Here is a 19,501-nt window from a genome sequence, read left to right on the forward strand (position 1 = left end):
GTAAGACCTACGACTGATCATATCGCTGCCACGTCCCAGTTTATACTTGGCCACGGCACACGAACCTTGGGTGTACAAGGTGTGACCAGTACTGCAACCCATTATCATAAGGTCTTTCACGCAGGCCCGAGGACTACATCCATGCAGGCTGTTCAGGATCAGGGGCGCGTTTCATAAAACTTGTCATCAGTGACAACTGCCATATATCTATGACAAATTTGCCCTCAGCCAATCAGAAGCAAGGATTTCAGGTAGCTTGTCACATCTATGACAAATTGTCACTGATGACAAGTTTTAAGAAACGGGCCCCTGATCGCTTGATGCTGACAGAAGACGACGGACATCACTCAGCACAGGGAGGTGGAACCGCCTCCCTGATCCAAAGCATCAGCGTGGACGTTGGTCTTATGAGGCCCTCATTTGGAAAGTCAGAGGTGACCGTGGTCATGCTGTGCTTCAATGCCGTAATCGCGTGTGGCCTGTTCCACTGTGTTTTGTTGTTATTGGCGTTCTAAGGATTCTCACGGTTGGTATATCTGTGTGTCGTGGTTGATGTAAAATATTTTGTAAGAAGTGCTCGATGGTCATCACCAATGGTTTGTTTAATTTTTTTTTTTTGAGGGGGGTTGTTCAAGGATGAAATGTACTATGTCGAAATCGCGAATCATAAATGTACGCATACGTTGTAATCGTGTGGCCAATGTGCAGAAAACGAACATCACCCTGCGCTTCTGACACTGATGCATTCGCCGAAAGGGCTGTTCTGGGCACAGTTCATAATAAACATGAGACGAACAACACATTGACATCTACATAACAACTCGTCATTCCCGCCAAGCTTCGCGACGACGCGTCGTCATGAAAGTAAACCACATATCAGTAATCACATGGTTCATTCGTTCAGTTATACTATTTGCAAAGTGCAACAAACATGTGATTTTGTGTTGGATATTTCGTAGAGACTGGCCTCTCCTTCAATCTTCTACTTTCTTCAGATACTCTTCCTTCGAATCCTTGTCAAGATCAGTCGAGCTTGTATACGCTGTCTTTTTTTTTCAAACCAGCCAAGCTTGTAAATGCGCTTGAATATTTTCTTTTTTCATGTATGATATCACTTACTTTGTCTTCAGTGTTAAACTGTTAACAATAATTCGTTTCCGTAAGATTCACCCTTAGCTATTAAGGCGATTCGTTTTTTCGCGAGGAGGAAATTGTGTTACTGATTCCTCATTGTTTATACGTATTTCAATATGTTGCATTCGATATTTCGCACTCTGTGTAGGCATGTAAACAGCCGTGCACTCTTCGCTAAATTAAAAAGACATACCATTATTGCTGACAAGAGGACAGTTGTGTTACTTCAGGTTCCTAGCCAGATTTTTTTTTTTTAATGAGGAGCTGCGTAGGTCAAGATAACGGACCTTTGATAACCTGAGGCTCAATAGGGATAGGGTGTGTCAAGGGTCAATGGTAACCTCCACTTTTGATATAGTTACAAAATCATCATTCCAAAAAAGGGGTATAAAATTGCTAAATCGTGTCAGTTGTCACATATTTATCTATGTGTGAGTCTTAAATGTGTACTAAAGCTTATGGAGCTTGATCAAACGGGGACGATGTTGGAAGGGAGTCCTCCTCTCATACGAGGGAGCTTTTACATTTAGAACTGAAATCTAACACCCAGGTTCACACTTTGATGGATTTTTTTTTTTCACAATTGTCAGTCAGAAATAATAAAAATTCATACAAGGTGACAGTGTAAGTGGCTAAATCATGGTATAATTTATTTGTCACCAAATGATCAGCTTATCTACGTATAATATTAAGTGTGAACTGGTACACTAAAGATCTATGGAGACGGACCAAAGGGAGGGTGTGGGAGGAGGTCCCCTTCCCACACGATTGAGCTTTTGCTGTTATAGAATTAAAATGATCGTAATATTTTCAAATATTTTAGCCCCAGAAGTAAGAAAATGTTAAACTCAGAAACTATTTGAATAACAAAATCGTGGCATCTGTCACCTCTTGAGCTACTGCGTGCGTCTTCTTACTATGAGTTTATGGAGGCGTACCTAAGGAGGAGTGTGTAGGAAGGAGTGTCTCCATTCCACATCTCGAAGCATTCCACTGTTGCACTATGTGATGCACTATCTGTGGTGGAATGCAATCGGTTAAATGAATAAAGTAAGCAAGCTTGTACGCAGAATCAGAGGAAACGTGAATGTCGAAATCATTGTAAAGCTGTCACCTATATTCTCATATGCGTCTTCACTCTATATTATGTTTATGGAGGAGGAGAGAAGAGGAATGCCCCCCCCCCCCCCCACACACACACACACGCCCACGTAAGAGACAAAGCTTTTGCCCGGTATGTTTAGAATTAAGATTCCGTAAGATTCAGATTAAGATCTGCGAACACTTTATGAAAGACTTTGAACACCGTTGAATATTTCCCAAATTTTCAGTTATTTCGAGAAGGGAGGATTACCTTTTAGGCATTTTCCGAGGTGGATGTAAAAAAAAAGGAAAAAGAAAAAGAATTTTAGGGTACCGTCTGATGCGTGCACGAGGGCGTTTTATTTTGTTTATCTGTCAGGTTACACATTTTTCGATTTTGCTTTGTAGTATATAGGTTCCACATTATGCATATATTCATATTTGCTTATATTTGTTTATTTCCATTACAGATTCACTGTCTTGTGTTTAGCTTGTGTTGAAAAAAAAGAATACTAGTATTGTGTGAAAAATGGATTATGGAACAATGAATGAATAAAAAAATTGCCTGCACGTGTCCTAATTGGTCTATACTTGCTCTCAATCTTGTCTGTGTCCTTATTCTAAGATTTCACTAAACTTTTCAGATGGTATTATTGCAAGGATAACTAGAAAAGCACTCTGAGAGCGCAGACCTCCGCCAAGCAGTCACTTTCCACCAATGATCTTGCTCTACCCAAAGAGACACTTCTCATCTCCACCACTGGGGAAAAGCTCTTTGGGCTCTTCCATAGAGATCAGTGATTTCCGTGATTTCCACTTTTAAATCATTCGTTATTATTCTTACAAATTTGATATCTCTTGAAGTCTGCAAACAATTGAGTATATGAATATAAGAACGACCCAAGTCCAATTTTTGGCCAAATTCAGTTTGACATGGGAAATTGTAGCTTATGCATGGACTCATCTTGTGTATAAATGATAAATCCTAATTACCCCCGGAAGTGCCTGAAATAAATGAGTTAAATCTTATATGAATGTAAGAATGAAGGACTTGGGTCATTCTTACATTCATATTATAGCGCCCTCTCTGGTCCTTCTCTCATCTCTATAGCAGAATATCATGTACATGAATTAAAGAACGACCCAAGTCCATATGAATCAAAGAACGACCGAAGTCCATCACACAAAATGGCCTCTCCACAATTAATGTTAATGTTAATTGTCATAATAATATATGTTCTAATTTGTATATACAATGTTGCCTTCCCATCACAGTTAAATAGAATATTATTGGACAAACAAAAAAAATATGAATTTTTTTTTTAGTTTACTCGAAATGGTCTTCCATGGACTAGGGTCGTTCTTATATTCATATACTCAATATTCTCCTAAATAACCATACCACGGCATAATTTATGATAATTAAACGATCATTGTAGGTTGACAAAGTACACACGTTACTGTATACATCCTATAGCGCTCGCAGTTGTTTTTATTCCTGATTTCCCGGCTCCGGCTGTATGCCGTGTCCTTTCAAATTGACAACATGTGGGATGAGCACGGCGTGCCGTGCTTGTGCTAGACGGTTTAGCACGAACCTGACGCCGTGTTCATTTTCTGTTCGTGCTGTGTTCACGCCTAATCGAGATTTAATATGGACAGTGGTTTGGGATGGACACGGCATGCCCCCAGAGGACGTGCCAGGTTTTTGTGGCTAATATGGAAGGGGTATTTTACAAAAACAAAACAAAACAACAACAACAACAACAACAACAACAAAACACTGTTTTACTTTGGGTCATGGAGACAATAAAGTAGGATTTCAGGAGCAATGCTAATAATCCTTGCATGACTATCGAAACCTACACCTTCAATAGGACGGATATCGCTTCGATCGGCGACTTGCAAACCGGCTCTCTGGATCTCCTTCTCTACATCGGCAAGGGAAACGGTGGGGGAGGGTTCTCTCTGCCCCTGTAATTCTGAGCGATTCCGGTAAGAATGGTTGTAACCAGATTATCTATATCTGTAACAAATAATGTACGTTTGGTGATTGTTTTAGTTATGTCGCCCACGTAGATTTGTCTATCATAGTGTGGTCATCTCTGCAGTGCGTATCAAAAAAAGGAAGCAATTCCTATAGGAGGGCTACTGTCTTATTGTCAGCTATGGAAAGCACAATGTTAGTTGTACGAAAATGGGAACTCTTCTTCTTTCCATTGATACCTAATTGTGTTGACAAACGTCGTGCTTGACTAAGCACATGAACTTTAAAGACAGCAATTAATAACAAATTATACTTTTACCAAGTTTGGGTATTATTGTAAAGAAGCAATGTATGTCTCACTGCATGGATGAGGACTGTTAATGGAAGTGGTCAAATTATCAGGCCAGCTTGCACAACTGCAGCTTCATGTCTAGGGTTTCTTCTAACCTTTTATGATTAATATCCTTCAACATGGTCACGTTGTCGAATACTTGGTCGTAACCATACATGCTAACCCATTATACATTTTCTCTCTTCATATTCAATCTCAATCATAATTCGTTCTATGCGTTGAATATGAACAGAGAAAATGGGCTGTGTGTGTTGGCCTGCCGCCTCTGTGGGTGTGACGAAGTTATCGGACAGGTGGTCATGTTAAAGGTTACAAACCGTGAAATGTTAGGATAAACCATAAACACATTGCCAAACCCTGAACACAAACCTACATTCTAACAGGCAGGTCCATTTGGCCACTTTCATTGACAGATGTCATCCATGCAGTGAGACATGCATTCTTCCTTCCCGATAACACGCAACCTTGGAAAACGTGCAATTTGTCATTGACGTTGTCTTCAAAGTTCATGTGCTCAGTCATGCATGATATTTGTCAACATAACTAGGTATCAATGAAACAAGGAAGAGTTCTCCTATCCTTACAACCAACATTTCGCTCTCCATAGACGATAATTATCATGAAACAGTAGCCTTCCAAATTTGGATGACTTTTTTTTTTTGATACGCACAGTATACCGGTTTGAAAATGTTTCTGTTTTAATATGCCTGTGGGAAGGGGGGGGGGGGGGGTGGGTTGGATAACAAGTTCGTGGATAGTCAAGGTTGGGGCCATTCCGTCCTCGTCCATTTAATGAGAATGCAAATCGGTAGACTCAAATGAAGCATTTAAAAATACTCTCATATTAGGCGGTCGTTTTTTTCCCATTGTTCTTTCTATGCTAATTCAATGGGCTTTCAATTTCGTTCAACTATCACGGAATAAGAAATCTACACTTAAAACTGACTGTATTCTATTCCCGTCTCCTAATCTTTATCCGTGTCCTCGTCTCATACTATTTCTTTAATTCATCCTGTCTGAGTTGCCTTGTCCGCTTCTGCTATAAGCAACTGCAAAACACATATTTCTGTAAAATATCTTGCTTTTAGTGTTGACAGTGATTGTGGTAGGTTGCTGAGTTACTCGCAAAAACAACATGGAGTCTAAAAAAAATAGCCTAACATACCATCTGTCCTATTGCTCTTTTGAATATCTACTTTTTTTTCCGTAGGTTGTGGAGGTTATTTCAACGAGTCATCGGGCTCTTTCACTAGCCCAAATTATCCCAGCAACTACGACAATGGTGTGACGTGTGACTACCTTTTCTTTGCCGGTGACGGAGAGACCATTACAGTCACATTCGACGATTTCAGCCTCGAGATCTCTACAAACTGCAGATATGATAAAATCTCGGTATGTCTCAAACACACACACACACACACACACGCACACACACACACACGCACACACACAAACACACTTAAATTGATATATATCATATGAGACCATGCATTACAAAACGAACAAAAAGTCGCACCCATTGATTTCACTTGGGGATTAAAAAAAGGTCAAATGGGTCAACCGAATCAACCTTGAGTTTTTTAATATATTTTCTGAAACAACTATTCTTCTCCTACACAATCCTTCAGTTTGGGATCATAACATGAATGGGAAAGTGTGTTTTCAGTAGTTTTTCTATAACCTTTTCTGAAGGGAGAGTAGAAAATATCAGGTATGTCTTAGAGGCCCCTTTTCATTTCTTAAAATCCTTTTCATATTCTTTATTTTCAAGTCTTATAACTTTGAAAGGATCAGGCTATAAAGTGCTTTGAAAGTTGATATTAATCATAAACATAATGTGTTGATAGAAAATACACAATTTCAGTCTAATCTGATAATCCCTTCATTGCTGTTGTTCCGGTGGTTTACATCCTCTGTTTTGTCCCTTTCACTGCATAACTGGTTTTGCTAATTTCTGCAAACAAGTTCTCGTACGGTTGATAAGAATATTCAAATGAGTGAGCTAACCATGTCATAACCTCACAATTTCCCTTTGATCGTGTACAAAAGTAACGAAAATTCAATTTTTCTGTCTTTGAAATCTGAAACATGATGCTATTCCTGGTTGATTACCTTCAGAATAGTGATCAGTTAGATATACCCGAATTTAAGCCTCGGGCATAATAATGTTTGAATGAAAAACTGAAAATTTTATAATGTTTATGTGCAAACATTATGGCAAGTTGTGAGGGAATGACAAGCTCAATTTGCTATTTGCATATTCATAATGACCGTTCAAAAACTGTTTCTTGTAAGATTAGCGAAACTTCAAAACGTCATAACTTCCTTATTTTTCTTGAGCCCGTAAGATTTTATTCGTTCTTATCAGCGGCTAGCTCATATTAGAGCTGAATTTCCCCTGTAATGACTCTTTTTCTCTTAGAAGTAAGGTGAGAAATTCTATTGGTATTATTTTTGAGGTCTGTAAGCCAAATACATGAGAAAAGGAAAAATACTAACATCTGTGATGAAACAAGAAAACGTCTATTAAGAATGTCCCTTTACTTAGTTTACTCTACAACACTACTTATGTATCACCTTCGAGTAGAAAGAAGGATTGATAATCCCCTACCGATGTGACAGGTAAAATGTGATATTAATGTTATCATTGTCAACCTCTTGAAAGAGGTTTTCAGTTCATTTTTGGTCAAACGTTTGCTGTACCACACCGTTGATATTCTTTTGAGTTTGGCGTTTACAAATTATATTTGCCATATAGTATACAAAAAAGGCACAGCGCGGCCGTAATCTGGCAGAACTGCGTATCTCCTTTAACACATTACGCCAGAAATCGGGTTTAAAGATTCAATGTTACACCTTTCTAAACTGAGATACGATGAGTTGCATTTTTCCTCTTTTCTCGGTCATAATTGGTCTAAAGAATTTATTTCCAGCAAAAAAATGACAATTTGACCTTTTTAAGTAGTAAAAATTACCAATTTAAAAAACTTACGCAGTTCTGCCAGATTAATCGTCGCCAAATTTTTGCGATCGTAATCTGGCAGAACTGCGTATCTCTGGTCACGTGCCCGGGTTGATCAGCCAGAACTGCGTAAGTTTTCGGCCATGCGGGGGGTTTTTCAGGCAGAACTGCGTATCTCTAGGAGTTACGCAGTTCTGCCTGATAAGCACGTGTTTTATCAGGCAGAACTACGTATCTCTTTTCGTGGTCAACCACGTGCTTATCAGCCAGAACTGCGTATCTCCTAGAGATACGCAGTTCTGGCTGATAAACACGTGGTTTATCAACCAGAACTACGTATCTCGGTCTATTTTCTGCGGGTTGTCTATCGTATTTTACCATCCATCCTCTCACTATTCAGCGGATGCAGTGTCAAAACAATGAATATTTTAGATCGAGTACAATTTTGTTGAAATATTTGTATGTATAAAGTCATCATTATTGATTCACATTTAATTTCATTTTATCCATTCATTTGTATGTGGAAAATAACTTGCTTTCCCCAAATGTTGTCAGTCTGTGTTCATGTTTCAGTATTATTTAGCGGCACAAGAAGTACTGCTACATCAAAAGCCTGGCTGCTGCTTGGGTTATTGTCGATCTCATGAAGCATTGCATTTGGATTAAGAATATTATTAGACTAGGTTCTAGATGTTAAGCTATATTGTTCATGAAGACTACAGGTACTACACTGTAGACCGTCTAGACCATAGTCTATTCAGGCCTATAAACGATACACTAGACATCTAGAGACTAGTAGAGCGGTACGTAGGAATCTGCATACGATAGGCCTACTGATCTCATTATCCTAGTATACCTACTCTATGCCCAAAGTAAGAGTAAGCCTAGACCCTTTTGGCTGAAGGCCTAAACTCTATTTAAACTAAAGAATACTAGGAGCTAGGCCTGACTAAAAGTTTATTTACAGCTTTATCAGAAAATAAAAAAATAGACCCTAGTTCTCGTTTGTGTCGACTCCTACTGTAGGCCTTATTGTAACTACAGTACTAACGTTAGGGTAGTAGTGTTCTAACCGTTACTATCTACGCAGGCCTATTAAAACGTACGAGAACTCTCGAACTCTGTCTACTCGATTGTCTAGGTCTATGTAACATCCAGACGTCTATTTTGGGGCGTCATTATAACAGAGACTAGTAGATCAATAAAAATGAGTTTCTAGATTTTCTAGTCTAGACTCTAGATCTCGACTCTATATCCAGGTAGGGGCTAAATCTACAGCTAGACTGTTTATTGGGGATCTAGGCCTAGAAGGTACTAATGTTATAGTAGATCTAAGAACAACGTAAAGCCTAACCTGCCTATCTATAATGACTAACGGCAAGACTATAAAGTCTATAGCCTATAATGTCTAGTAGTACTAGGCCCTAGTAGTAATGTATAGAACACGGATCTAAATCTAAGTTTCAGATCTATTTCTAGGGCTAAATGTTTATAATTTAGCGTTTAACCTGTAGATTCTAGATTCTTCATATTACAGATTTCAAGAATGTCTGGCCGAATCAAATCTAGAAAAATAGAAAATTGAGTAAAGACAGAATAACCGGCGATTCAGCCTAAGTTAAGTAACGGTAGGCCCCAGTAGTCTAGTAGGCCCCTACTGCACAACTCTACTGAGAGTACCGGTACGGTACCCGTATTAAAAAGTAAACTTTAAAAGTGTTAGTATTGGTCAATTTCTGACGTCTGTAGGATTGGATCGAAAATGCCATCGTTATGGACGGTATCCCAGATATTCATTAAACTTCTCGAGATCAATCCCATAGATCCAAGCCCACTAACCGCTTATTACAATGAAAAACAAAATAAGAAGCTATGGTCAATGGATTACAGATATTGTTGTTCGCGTGACCTACGCTACCGCACAGTACATTGATTTCACGTACACTAACAATGGACAAGTGCTGCAGCAGTACTAAGTAGGCCTAAAGTTGACTGGAGAGTGATGTCAGACAAGATGCAAACTATAACGTTTGTTAGATCTAGAAATGCTCTAGGCTTAATAAGCATTAGATTGTAGCAAAACTTAATAGTAAGGCATACCGCATATTGACCTGTTTTGAAGCCTGCCAGTCTATGAAGGGAAAGAAAGTGGCAATTTCCCCCAAGAGTAACGAGGGCTATTGCTTTAGCGCGACTGTCGTCGTGTACAATACACGTAGCCGTACGACGTGTCTAGCTAGGTAGCTAGGCACTGCTAGCCTGAACGCGCAGCGCGTTCGTCACTACCAAGGTCGCGCACGCGCGTGTTAAGATATACCATGTCCGTGCGGGATGCAGGAACACCTTGGTCCAAGCGTTGTCGTAAGTCGACTTACGCAGTTCTGCCTGATTAACATCGGAAAATTCATTTCGAATCTCGACTTACGCAGTTCTGCCAGATTAATCGCCCTCTCTCCTCAGGAATTTTGCCAAAATTACTTTCTAAAAATAACTTTCTGTACCGATTCACAACTTATTTTTTGGCCCACTTGAAAGAACATGAGAAAAAACACACAAAACACTCAAAACCTGAAAATCGACCAAAATCGACTTAGGGAGTTCTGCCAGATTACGGCCGAGCGGAATTTGATGCTTCTAGGATGAGTATAGGTTAATTACAGCTTTCTGAGACGACATCATAACATTGGCCCAGGTACGGTCGCTAATAAAAATCCGAACTGGCCTGACGTACACATACAATCATATTTGAGGTATAGTGGTCAAGTTAAAATAGTATTAGTAAATTCGTGTTTACCTTTGTTATAGATTTGGACTACTTTCGAAAAAAAAAGACATACAATATTGATAGCATGTGGGCACACCTTCGTATACACCGGAAGGTGAAATACAAAGTAGTGGTCATCATAAACAAAAACAATTCTTGACATATGCCTACGTAAATGATTTCTCAATGAATGTGGAATGTTGAGTTACGAGCATCTTTCAAAATAGGGAGTTTGGTGTTTAATTCTATAGTGATAACTTACAGCCGAAACGTCCCTGATGGAAAAGCAAATGTCTCTGATATAAACAAATAATTTAGGTAAGGTAGTCAAAATTGCAAGTATTTCATGTAATTTTTATTTGTCTGTCATTCAAAAGTGTTGTAAGATATGAAAAATATAACAAGGACAGGTTTGTTGTTGATTTTTGGTGCAGAAATCGAAATTCCTCTTACAATTTGGAGGTTTGTAGTTACAATCGGTTATTATAAAAAATAATTCAAGTTGAAATTACCATTCTGAATTGTTGACAAAAGATAAACATGTGTTAAATACAAGAATAATGTTGTTTGTTCACAGACCTCGAAATTATGGATCAAAGGACATCGTTTTTATTGTCTATGTCTGAGGAACGTCTATGAGTGAAACCTGAACGTCTCTGATCAAAACATGGCTTACTTTCAGTGTCTGTAAAGGGCTTCTATGGGGATTTGACCAAACGAAATGCCCTAAATTCATTATTAGTATCTACTGAACATTAACATTTAAACAAATGAGACCCCTGCTATATGTTTTGTTCAAATGAGATGAAAGTGAAGATAAGAATATAAAAATCTCTGCTTAAATGACAAAAACTCCACTTTTACTTTAACTTCCGTGTGTATTAGCTTTTGTAAACTTCACAGGAGGTAAACAATATGTTAGGAACAAATTAACACAGTCTTCAAAAGCATGAACAAGATGGAAATATATTCATTTGAATGTTTTTTCTACCCTTAATTTGAATTTTCACTAAAAAAACTGTTTATTTTTGTCAGAGACGTTCGATAATATGTCACAGTTCTATCTAACCTTAAATAAAAACAACACCCTTGCAGATATCCCAGTATAATCGGGTTTGCAAGAAAGCTGATAGCAATGACATTTGACTGAGATGTATCTATATCAGTGAGTCACGATTTTTAATTTTGACCCCTGATTTGCCCAATTGTACATCGTTCAACGTTTTCACCCATATATATATATATATATATATATACATATATATATTATATAAGATATATATATATATATATATATATATATATATATATATATATAGAGAGAGAGAGAGAGAGAGAGAGAGAGAGAGAGAGCAATAATAACGTCACAGTAGAGCAATGCATTAAATACCAATTGCCTTGATTTTAATTCAAAATAGGAGTTTTCGGGGGCCCCCTTCGTCAGGAATGACAATGAATCAGTGCTAAGAACAACAATGACATTGATACCAATTAAAACGTTAATTCTTTTTTAAAATGACAAATGTCACCATAAGGACGATGTTGGTGATAGGTATGATCACTGTTTCATATTGATACCGGTTTGTTGTACTCAATATCTTTATCTCTCCAAGATCTACGACGGATCTTCAGTAGCTGACCCTCTCTTGGGTCAGTGGTGCGGCACCGACAGCCCCGGGGTTGTGGTCGGGGTGAGACAGTCGCTGCTCATTCGATTCGAGAGCGACTTTTCCGTTAGCTTCCGTGGCTTCTCCGCATCCTACGTCATAGAACCTCCTGAAACTGGAGGTGAGATAAATAAATGAATAAACGAACAAAATGACTAAATGAATAAATGACTAAATGAATAATTGAATAAATGAATAAATGTACAAATATATGAGGTATATAATATATATATATATATATATATATACATATATATATATATATATATATGATTATATAAATATAAATTATATATATATAAACGTTCATAGGGCGATACCTAGATAGGGCAGATACGTCTGTAAAGGGAGGTAGCTTGAAAGGAATTCTTTCCAAAGGGGAAATTTTCGATCCCCCATTATATAATGTTTTGACAATATTTTTTTTTTCAGTACTTTATCACTGATCTCAGGACTACTCCGTAGTGGAATACATATGGCGTGGTATGTGCAGATTGAGAACTGTACCATCAATCCAATTTAATGGAGATTGGCAGCGATGCAGCAATACATATATATATATATATATATATATATATATATATATATATATGTATATGAAGAGTTTGTTTGCAAAAACCGATAAGTCCATTTATATATGTATATATATATATATATATATATATATATATATATATATTATATATATATATATATATATATATATATATATATATATATATATATGTTGGTGCATTAATTGGATGTGTATGTACCGGTATATCTTTTTTTTTATCGAAAAAAAGTATTATCTTATTAACTTAGTGGTAAAATATTCTTTTGGGGCTTTTAATAATTCAATTCTTTATTGATCCCATATTAAAGACCGGTCATAATCTCTCCAAAATTGCATTCAACGTTTACATTTTCTGAAATGTATAATGCTTTTTATCAAAATTTCCCATAACTATGATTTATTCTGCATTTCCCCTAATGCTTAGAAAGAGCACTATAATCTATGTTATACGAACTACATGCGCAAGTGTGTGTTTCTTTCGTTATGTTTATGATAAATCTGCCGGTTCTTCGATATCACATGTTATCTATCACTATATGCTATCGCTTTTATTCTACTGCTACTGCTTGTGGTAATACAACCATTACAATTAAGACAACAATATTGCAAAGAGAAAAGCCACCTTTACTGGGAGTTGTATAGTATACAGTTTGAACCTACCTTATATTTACGACGGTATTCTCTCTACTGACCATTCATTTTGAGTTTGCTTCATATTTGGGAATCTTTCAGCACAAAACATGTTTAGAACAAATTCGTCATTCAATGCATACTCAACCCGTTTTAAAGATAATCTTCGAATTCCAAGTTGTCGCTTAACAACAAGGTCTCATTCTATTCGATTCACAGGGGCGCATGAATGGGATTTAATTTCTTCTGATCTTAAATCCAGTACTACACTTACTCGTTTCAGAACCCTATTCAAACGCATTACATTTAAAAAACTATCATCCTTGACTGAGTAGACTTCAACAGCTGTACTTTTTCTTCTTTCTTTATCTCCGTTTCTTCACCCTCTAACCAATCTCTTGCATTGCATTTTTACTGAGTGTATGCTTGCGTATGTCTGTGTGTATATTGTAACGTAATTCTGTATTTTTTAATTTACTACTTATGACAAAAAAATTCGATATACTTAATATATGCTTAATTGCATTTTTGTTATTGATTGTTTAATTGCTGCAAAGGGGCCCCATAACAAGCACTAGTTGCTTACAAGGGGTCCCGGCCTTTGAATGTTATGTCTTTTATAATGTGCATTTTTTTATGTTGTATCATACAGTTGCCGAATAAATTGAAATTGAAATTGAAATTGAAAGCTGAGATTTTGTCACAGCATGCTATGTTTTATGTCAGTTCTTGTGCTTTGATATCATAAACATTTCGACTAATTTATATTTCTGACGCCTAGAAACCAATGTGATTGTTATCAACAGATCAAGGGAAGATACGGACAGAAATCCAATTCAATCAAAACGTACTCTCTAAAAAATCGAGTGAAAATATTCACTCCTGAAGAAGTGAATACAAAAAAGAGTGAATTTAGCTTAAAATTGGAGTAAACTTTGTGTGAAAATGTTCATTTTCGCTCTTTTTTATTCGGGATCACTCGAAGATTTTGGAGTGATCCTTGAGGTCACTCTAAAACGAGTGAAAATAAAAATTTTCACTCAAAATTCACTCCAATTTCACTCTAAATTCACTATTTTTTGTATTCACTCCTTTCCAGAGTGAATATTTTCACTCGTTTTTTTTTGTTGTTTCTTTAGAGAGTTGTATTATTTTACAAATCATGGAAACTAATGATAACTCTCCTTTACCCGCCCAAGTCTCTTCGGAAAAGTAAACTTACAATTCATTGATAGTCAAAATCGCTTATGGATCGGAGTAATCGTTGATTATGCCCTTAATGGTAACTCTCGATTGCTAAAACGGTTGGTTGGTGAAAAGTTTTGTAATTGCTGTGCAATAACGTCTCCTCATTTTTGTACACCCCTGCACATGTATTTTTGTTGTTGTTGCTTAGATTAAGGGTTTTTATAAATATTCATAATCCAGAGTTTTAAAAGAAAGTGATTGTACTGAGTAGTTTTTTTTTTCTCTGTTGTTGTACTGTATACATGTATGTAAGTTTTTGTTGTTTTAGGTTAACAGTTGTGTGATTTTTATGTATAATTTCTCAATATGTTTATTGTAAACACCTTCAAATGTTATTTGTGAAGCACTGTGATTTTTATCTATATACACACTGTACATGTACTCTGTAAACTGAATGTATTTCAGCCTCTGGGCTGCCAATTTCAGGAACAATACACCTTATCAATTCAATTCAATTCAATAAAACGGGGCTCAGATGACATATCTTTACCCTACAAGTCAGGTGACGCATGGGCAATATCTCTCATATTAGAAGTAAAAAAATAGAAAAAAAAGAATAGGTGCATCCATTAAGCAATAATGGGAGGGGCTTACGGTAAGACTTAGATATGAATGGTTTCGATAACATACCGTACATTTGTATTATATCAGTTAAAAGCAAACAAAATGATCAAGAGGAATCATTGTAACAATGCCTTTGTCACTATTCTGATCGTTCCGGTTTCAGATTGCGGACATGTTTTCACTAAGTCAACTGGACAGTTTACCTCGCCAAACTTTCCGAGTAACTATGGCAACAACGAGAGATGCTCATTCAAAATCGAGGCCACCGCTGGCGAGACTGTCACACTCAGCTTTGACTCATTCGATCTGGAGAGTCACATCTCGTGTGCCTACGATGCCGTCGAGGTATAGTCCTCATTCCTCCTTTCTTCAGTTAAATTTCTTTCCTTTAAAATAGTGAATTTTACGTGCATGGCAAGGACAATTGTTATCAAATCCTTATAGAAATCATGGCAGTTATAAAATTATGAAGTTTTGCTTACTTTCACGAAGCAGTTCTTGAAAATTCAAAACAAAAATATAAATGAAAAGCTTGCAACCAAAAGGCGCTAAATACATTAAAAAATTATGGATTTAGCGCCTTTGGAAGCAAGCTCTTCAAATAGTGAATTGATGATATTACTGCCTTTAATCGTGTCATATTGATTGTACTAAAATCTTTTGAGAAATTTGCAGTTTTTTTTCAAGCCTCAAAATCAATTCCTAAAATGAATATAATTTGACAGATCGTCATTTTAAGGTTATTCGTGCCATTAATGATAATTGTCTTGATATTTATATAGATATATGATTAGTCTAATTTTGTATTCTTCTTCCTATCGCATAAGGCTGATGGAAATTCGGCCGAAGTGATGACATTATCAGTTCAAACAGTTGCATAATCATATCAACTGTTTGATAACTTTTTTGCACAAAGTATCAAGTTTACAGAATATATGGTTCTCTTACGTTTGTTTTCTCTATCGTGACGTAAAATCTTAATCGTCCTGATGCATACTAGGTATCACTATTAAAAAAAAATCACGTTTTCACAGATGAATTGAGTAGAGGCAAAGATATTATGGGAGAGCACATAATTGAAGTTTTAAGAAAAGGGGACAACTCAATCAAAATGCATTCATCTTTACAGTCCCTGATCCGCACTGTAATTATTCATGATGTTACAGTGGGAGAACGATATGAAAAAAAAAAAATATAGAGACAATTCAAATATATTGCATTTCTTCTCAAAGAACCTTAAAACCTTTCATAGAGGAGAGTTGATAATATTTCCCTCGACCTTCTTGTTCCTTCTTTGTTCACATGCTTGCCTGCATACATAAACCCAAGTATATGTTTGTGTGTCTGTTCGTGTCTGTGACTGTGACATGTGACATTTTATCACAGAACTACCCCCCCCCCCCCCGGAAAAAAAAAACTGAAAAAGTCGCAAGACATGCATTTTATTGAAGTAAGGATTCTAAAAGAGCAGTCTTAAAGCTATAAAATGTTGTATTACTTAATTCAAGGAAACTCTCCGGAGCTACCGGAGCTATTGAAAGAAAGGACTCGCGCTTAATAAGAATGTACTAAAAACTGAGAAAAAAAGCCTTAGAAGGGTAACTTTATAAAACTGCGTTTTGGGCAATGGAGGTGAAGAAAAAGAATATAAATCTCCTTAAAGAACAATGAAAGAGTTATCAAATTAAGCTGAAACTGAGCTTGATCTATTAACACATTATTCTTTATCAATGGCTACTGCAAATTTCCAACGCAGTATAATAGCATCATCTCTTCAAGTTATTTGACTTGGAAGTGAAGAATGATGTTTAAATGAAAAGGAACCTGTAAGACGTCGCTGGGGTGACAAAACCTCGTATCTCAAAAATGTCAAATGTTCAGGAGAGCAAAAAATCATGGCGGCCAAAGCACTATAGGGCTCACACCCGTAAATACAAGGGAATGCCCCAGGCCCCTTCACAAATTCGTACCAAAGATACCAAAATAAATGAAGAAAAAAATTAATTAAAAATCAATGATGCAGTTTGGCAAAAAACTGAATAGCTGTAGATATTGAGTATGAATTCCTCTACAAATTGCATTTTGGTTAGAAGATGAAAGCTTTTCTGGTGGAATTTGAGGGGACTATATTTCATTGGGTACGTGCACGGAAAATGGGTGACTTTTTGAGTGACAAGAACTCGTAGTCTGGCTTTTCGTACCCCTGAACAGAATTTGAACTGAATTATCCACCCTGAGAATTTGATGGATGAAAGGGTACATCTAACTTATCCAGGTTAGTGAAGCTGAAACACCTCATTTCTCCCAGCTATTTTACAGAATTTTTTGAAATTTGATTTTTAACACACGTCCCTATGGGGAAATATTTATGGGTGTGAGCCCTATAGAGGATGCATGCAATGCACACAAGTCTATGGGAAGTATTCATCCCATACAAACTCTGCTGGTTTATGTTGATGTATTGTGTCAGATCTCTTCCTCCCTCCCCCCTTCCCCTTCCTACCCCCCCCCCCTTCTCTTCTACCCCCCCCCCCCCCGACTCTGTTTGGCTATAATTTGTTTTCTTATTATGTTGATTGTGTTGTTGTGGTATAGATAGATCTTTGTACATAGCAGTCATCAGTATCACACAACTTTGAATGACTGTGTTATTTTAATGTATTTCTTTGTTTGGCTACCACTGGAACAGGTCAAAATTAATAAAGTTAGTCTGTTTGACAAAACAAAGTCTTTTCAAGTATTTTGTAGGCAATAATGTGATGATGACACCCCCATAATCAAAGATTACTGCCTGCATCTAGGTATTCATCTTATGAAGAACTGATCAACACTACATTTTTATTTTTTTTAAAACCTCAAAGGGTGTGAGTTTCAAAAGTGTCCCTTTGAGAAGCTTTATAACCCTAGAATGTGTAATTTCCCATATGATGTAGGTGCAAATATCATCAAAAACACATTTATGATGTTTAAAAGTCAAATGAGAAATATGACCTTCACTATAGAGGATGCATGCAATGCACACAAGTCTATGGGAAGTATTCATCCCATACAAACTCTGCTGGTTTATGTTGATGTATTGTGTCAGATCTCTTCCTCCCTCCCCCCTTCCCCTTCCTACCCCCCCCCCCCTTCTCTTCTACCCCCCCCCCCCCCGACTCTGTTTGGCTATAATTTGTTTTCTTATTATGTTGATTGTGTTGTTGTGGTATAGATAGATCTTTGTACATAGCAGTCATCAGTATCACACAACTTTGAATGACTGTGTTATTTTAATGTATTTCTTTGTTTGGCTACCACTGGAACAGGTCAAAATTCATAAAGTTAGTCTGTTTGACAAAACAAAGTCTTTTCAAGTATTTTGTAGGCAATAATGTGATGATGACACCCCCATAATCAAAGATTACTGCCTGCATCTAGGTATTCATCTTATGAAGAACTGATCAACACTACATTTTTATTTTTTTTAAAAACCTCAAAGGGTGTGAGTTTCAAAAGTGTCCCTTTGAGAAGCTTTATAACCCTAGAATGTGTAATTTCCCATATGATGTAGGTGCAAATATCATCAAAAACACATTTATGATGTTTAAAAGTCAAATGAGAAATATGACCTTCACTATAGAGGATGCATGCAATGCACACAAGTCTATGGGAAGTATTCATCCCATACAAACTCTGCTGGTTTATGTTGATGTATTGTGTCAGATCTCTTCCTCCCTCCCCCCTTCCCCTTCCTACCCCCCCCCCTTCTCTTCTACCCCCCCCCCGACTCTGTTTGGCTATAATTTGTTTTCTTATTATGTTGATTGTGTTGTTGTGGTATAGATAGATCTTTGTACATAGCAGTCATCAGTATCACACAACTTTGAATGACTGTGTTATTTTAATGTATTTCTTTGTTTGGCTACCACTGGAACAGGTCAAAATTCATAAAGTTAGTCTGTTTGACAAAACAAAGTCTTTTCAAGTATTTTGTAGGCAATAATGTGATGATGACACCCCCATAATCAAAGATTACTGCCTGCATCTAGGCATTCATCTTATGAAGAACTGATCAACACTACATTTTTATTTTTTTAAAAAACCTCAAAGGGTGTGAGTTTCAAAAGTGTCCCTTTGAGAAGCTTTATAACCCTAGAATGTGTAATTTCCCATATGATGTAGGTGCAAATATCATCAAAAACACATTTATGATGTTTAAAAGTCAAATGAGAAATATGACCTTCACTATAGGGCTCACACCCGTAAATACAAGGGAATGCCCCAGGCCCCTTCACAAATTCGTACCAAAGATACCAAAATAAATGAAGAAAAAAATTAATTAAAAATCAATGATGCAGTTTGGCAAAAAACTGAATAGCTGTAGATATTGAGTATGAATTCCTCTACAAATTGCATTTTGGTTAGAAGATGAAAGCTTTTCTGGTGGAATTTGAGGGGACTATATTTCATTGGGTACGTGCACGGAAAATGGGTGACTTTTTGAGTGACAAGAACTCGTAGTCTGGCTTTTCGTACCCCTGAACAGAATTTGAACTGAATTATCCACCCTGAGAA

The 19,501-nt window shown here is 36.8% G+C and overlaps 1 protein-coding gene across 1 annotated transcript in view; it reads left to right on the forward strand.

Annotated features, from left to right (window-relative positions):
• Positions 1-320: 320 nt before the first annotated feature.
• Positions 321-19,501, forward strand: part of LOC139715947 (dorsal-ventral patterning tolloid-like protein 1) — a 64,962-nt gene continuing 45,781 nt past the window's right edge. The window contains exons 1-5 of the mRNA XM_071627497.1: positions 321-472; positions 4,095-4,168; positions 5,767-5,948; positions 11,896-12,070; positions 15,111-15,292. Coding sequence (XP_071483598.1) covers positions 321-472; positions 4,095-4,168; positions 5,767-5,948; positions 11,896-12,070; positions 15,111-15,292 — 765 coding nt within the window. The remainder of the gene's footprint in view (positions 473-4,094; positions 4,169-5,766; positions 5,949-11,895; positions 12,071-15,110; positions 15,293-19,501) is intronic.

Source organism: Diadema antillarum, unplaced genomic scaffold, assembly GCF_040938485.1.
Source record: "Diadema antillarum isolate AM-2024a unplaced genomic scaffold, OU_Dant_1.0 scf00000057, whole genome shotgun sequence".
NCBI lineage: Eukaryota > Metazoa > Echinodermata > Echinoidea > Diadematoida > Diadematidae > Diadema > Diadema antillarum.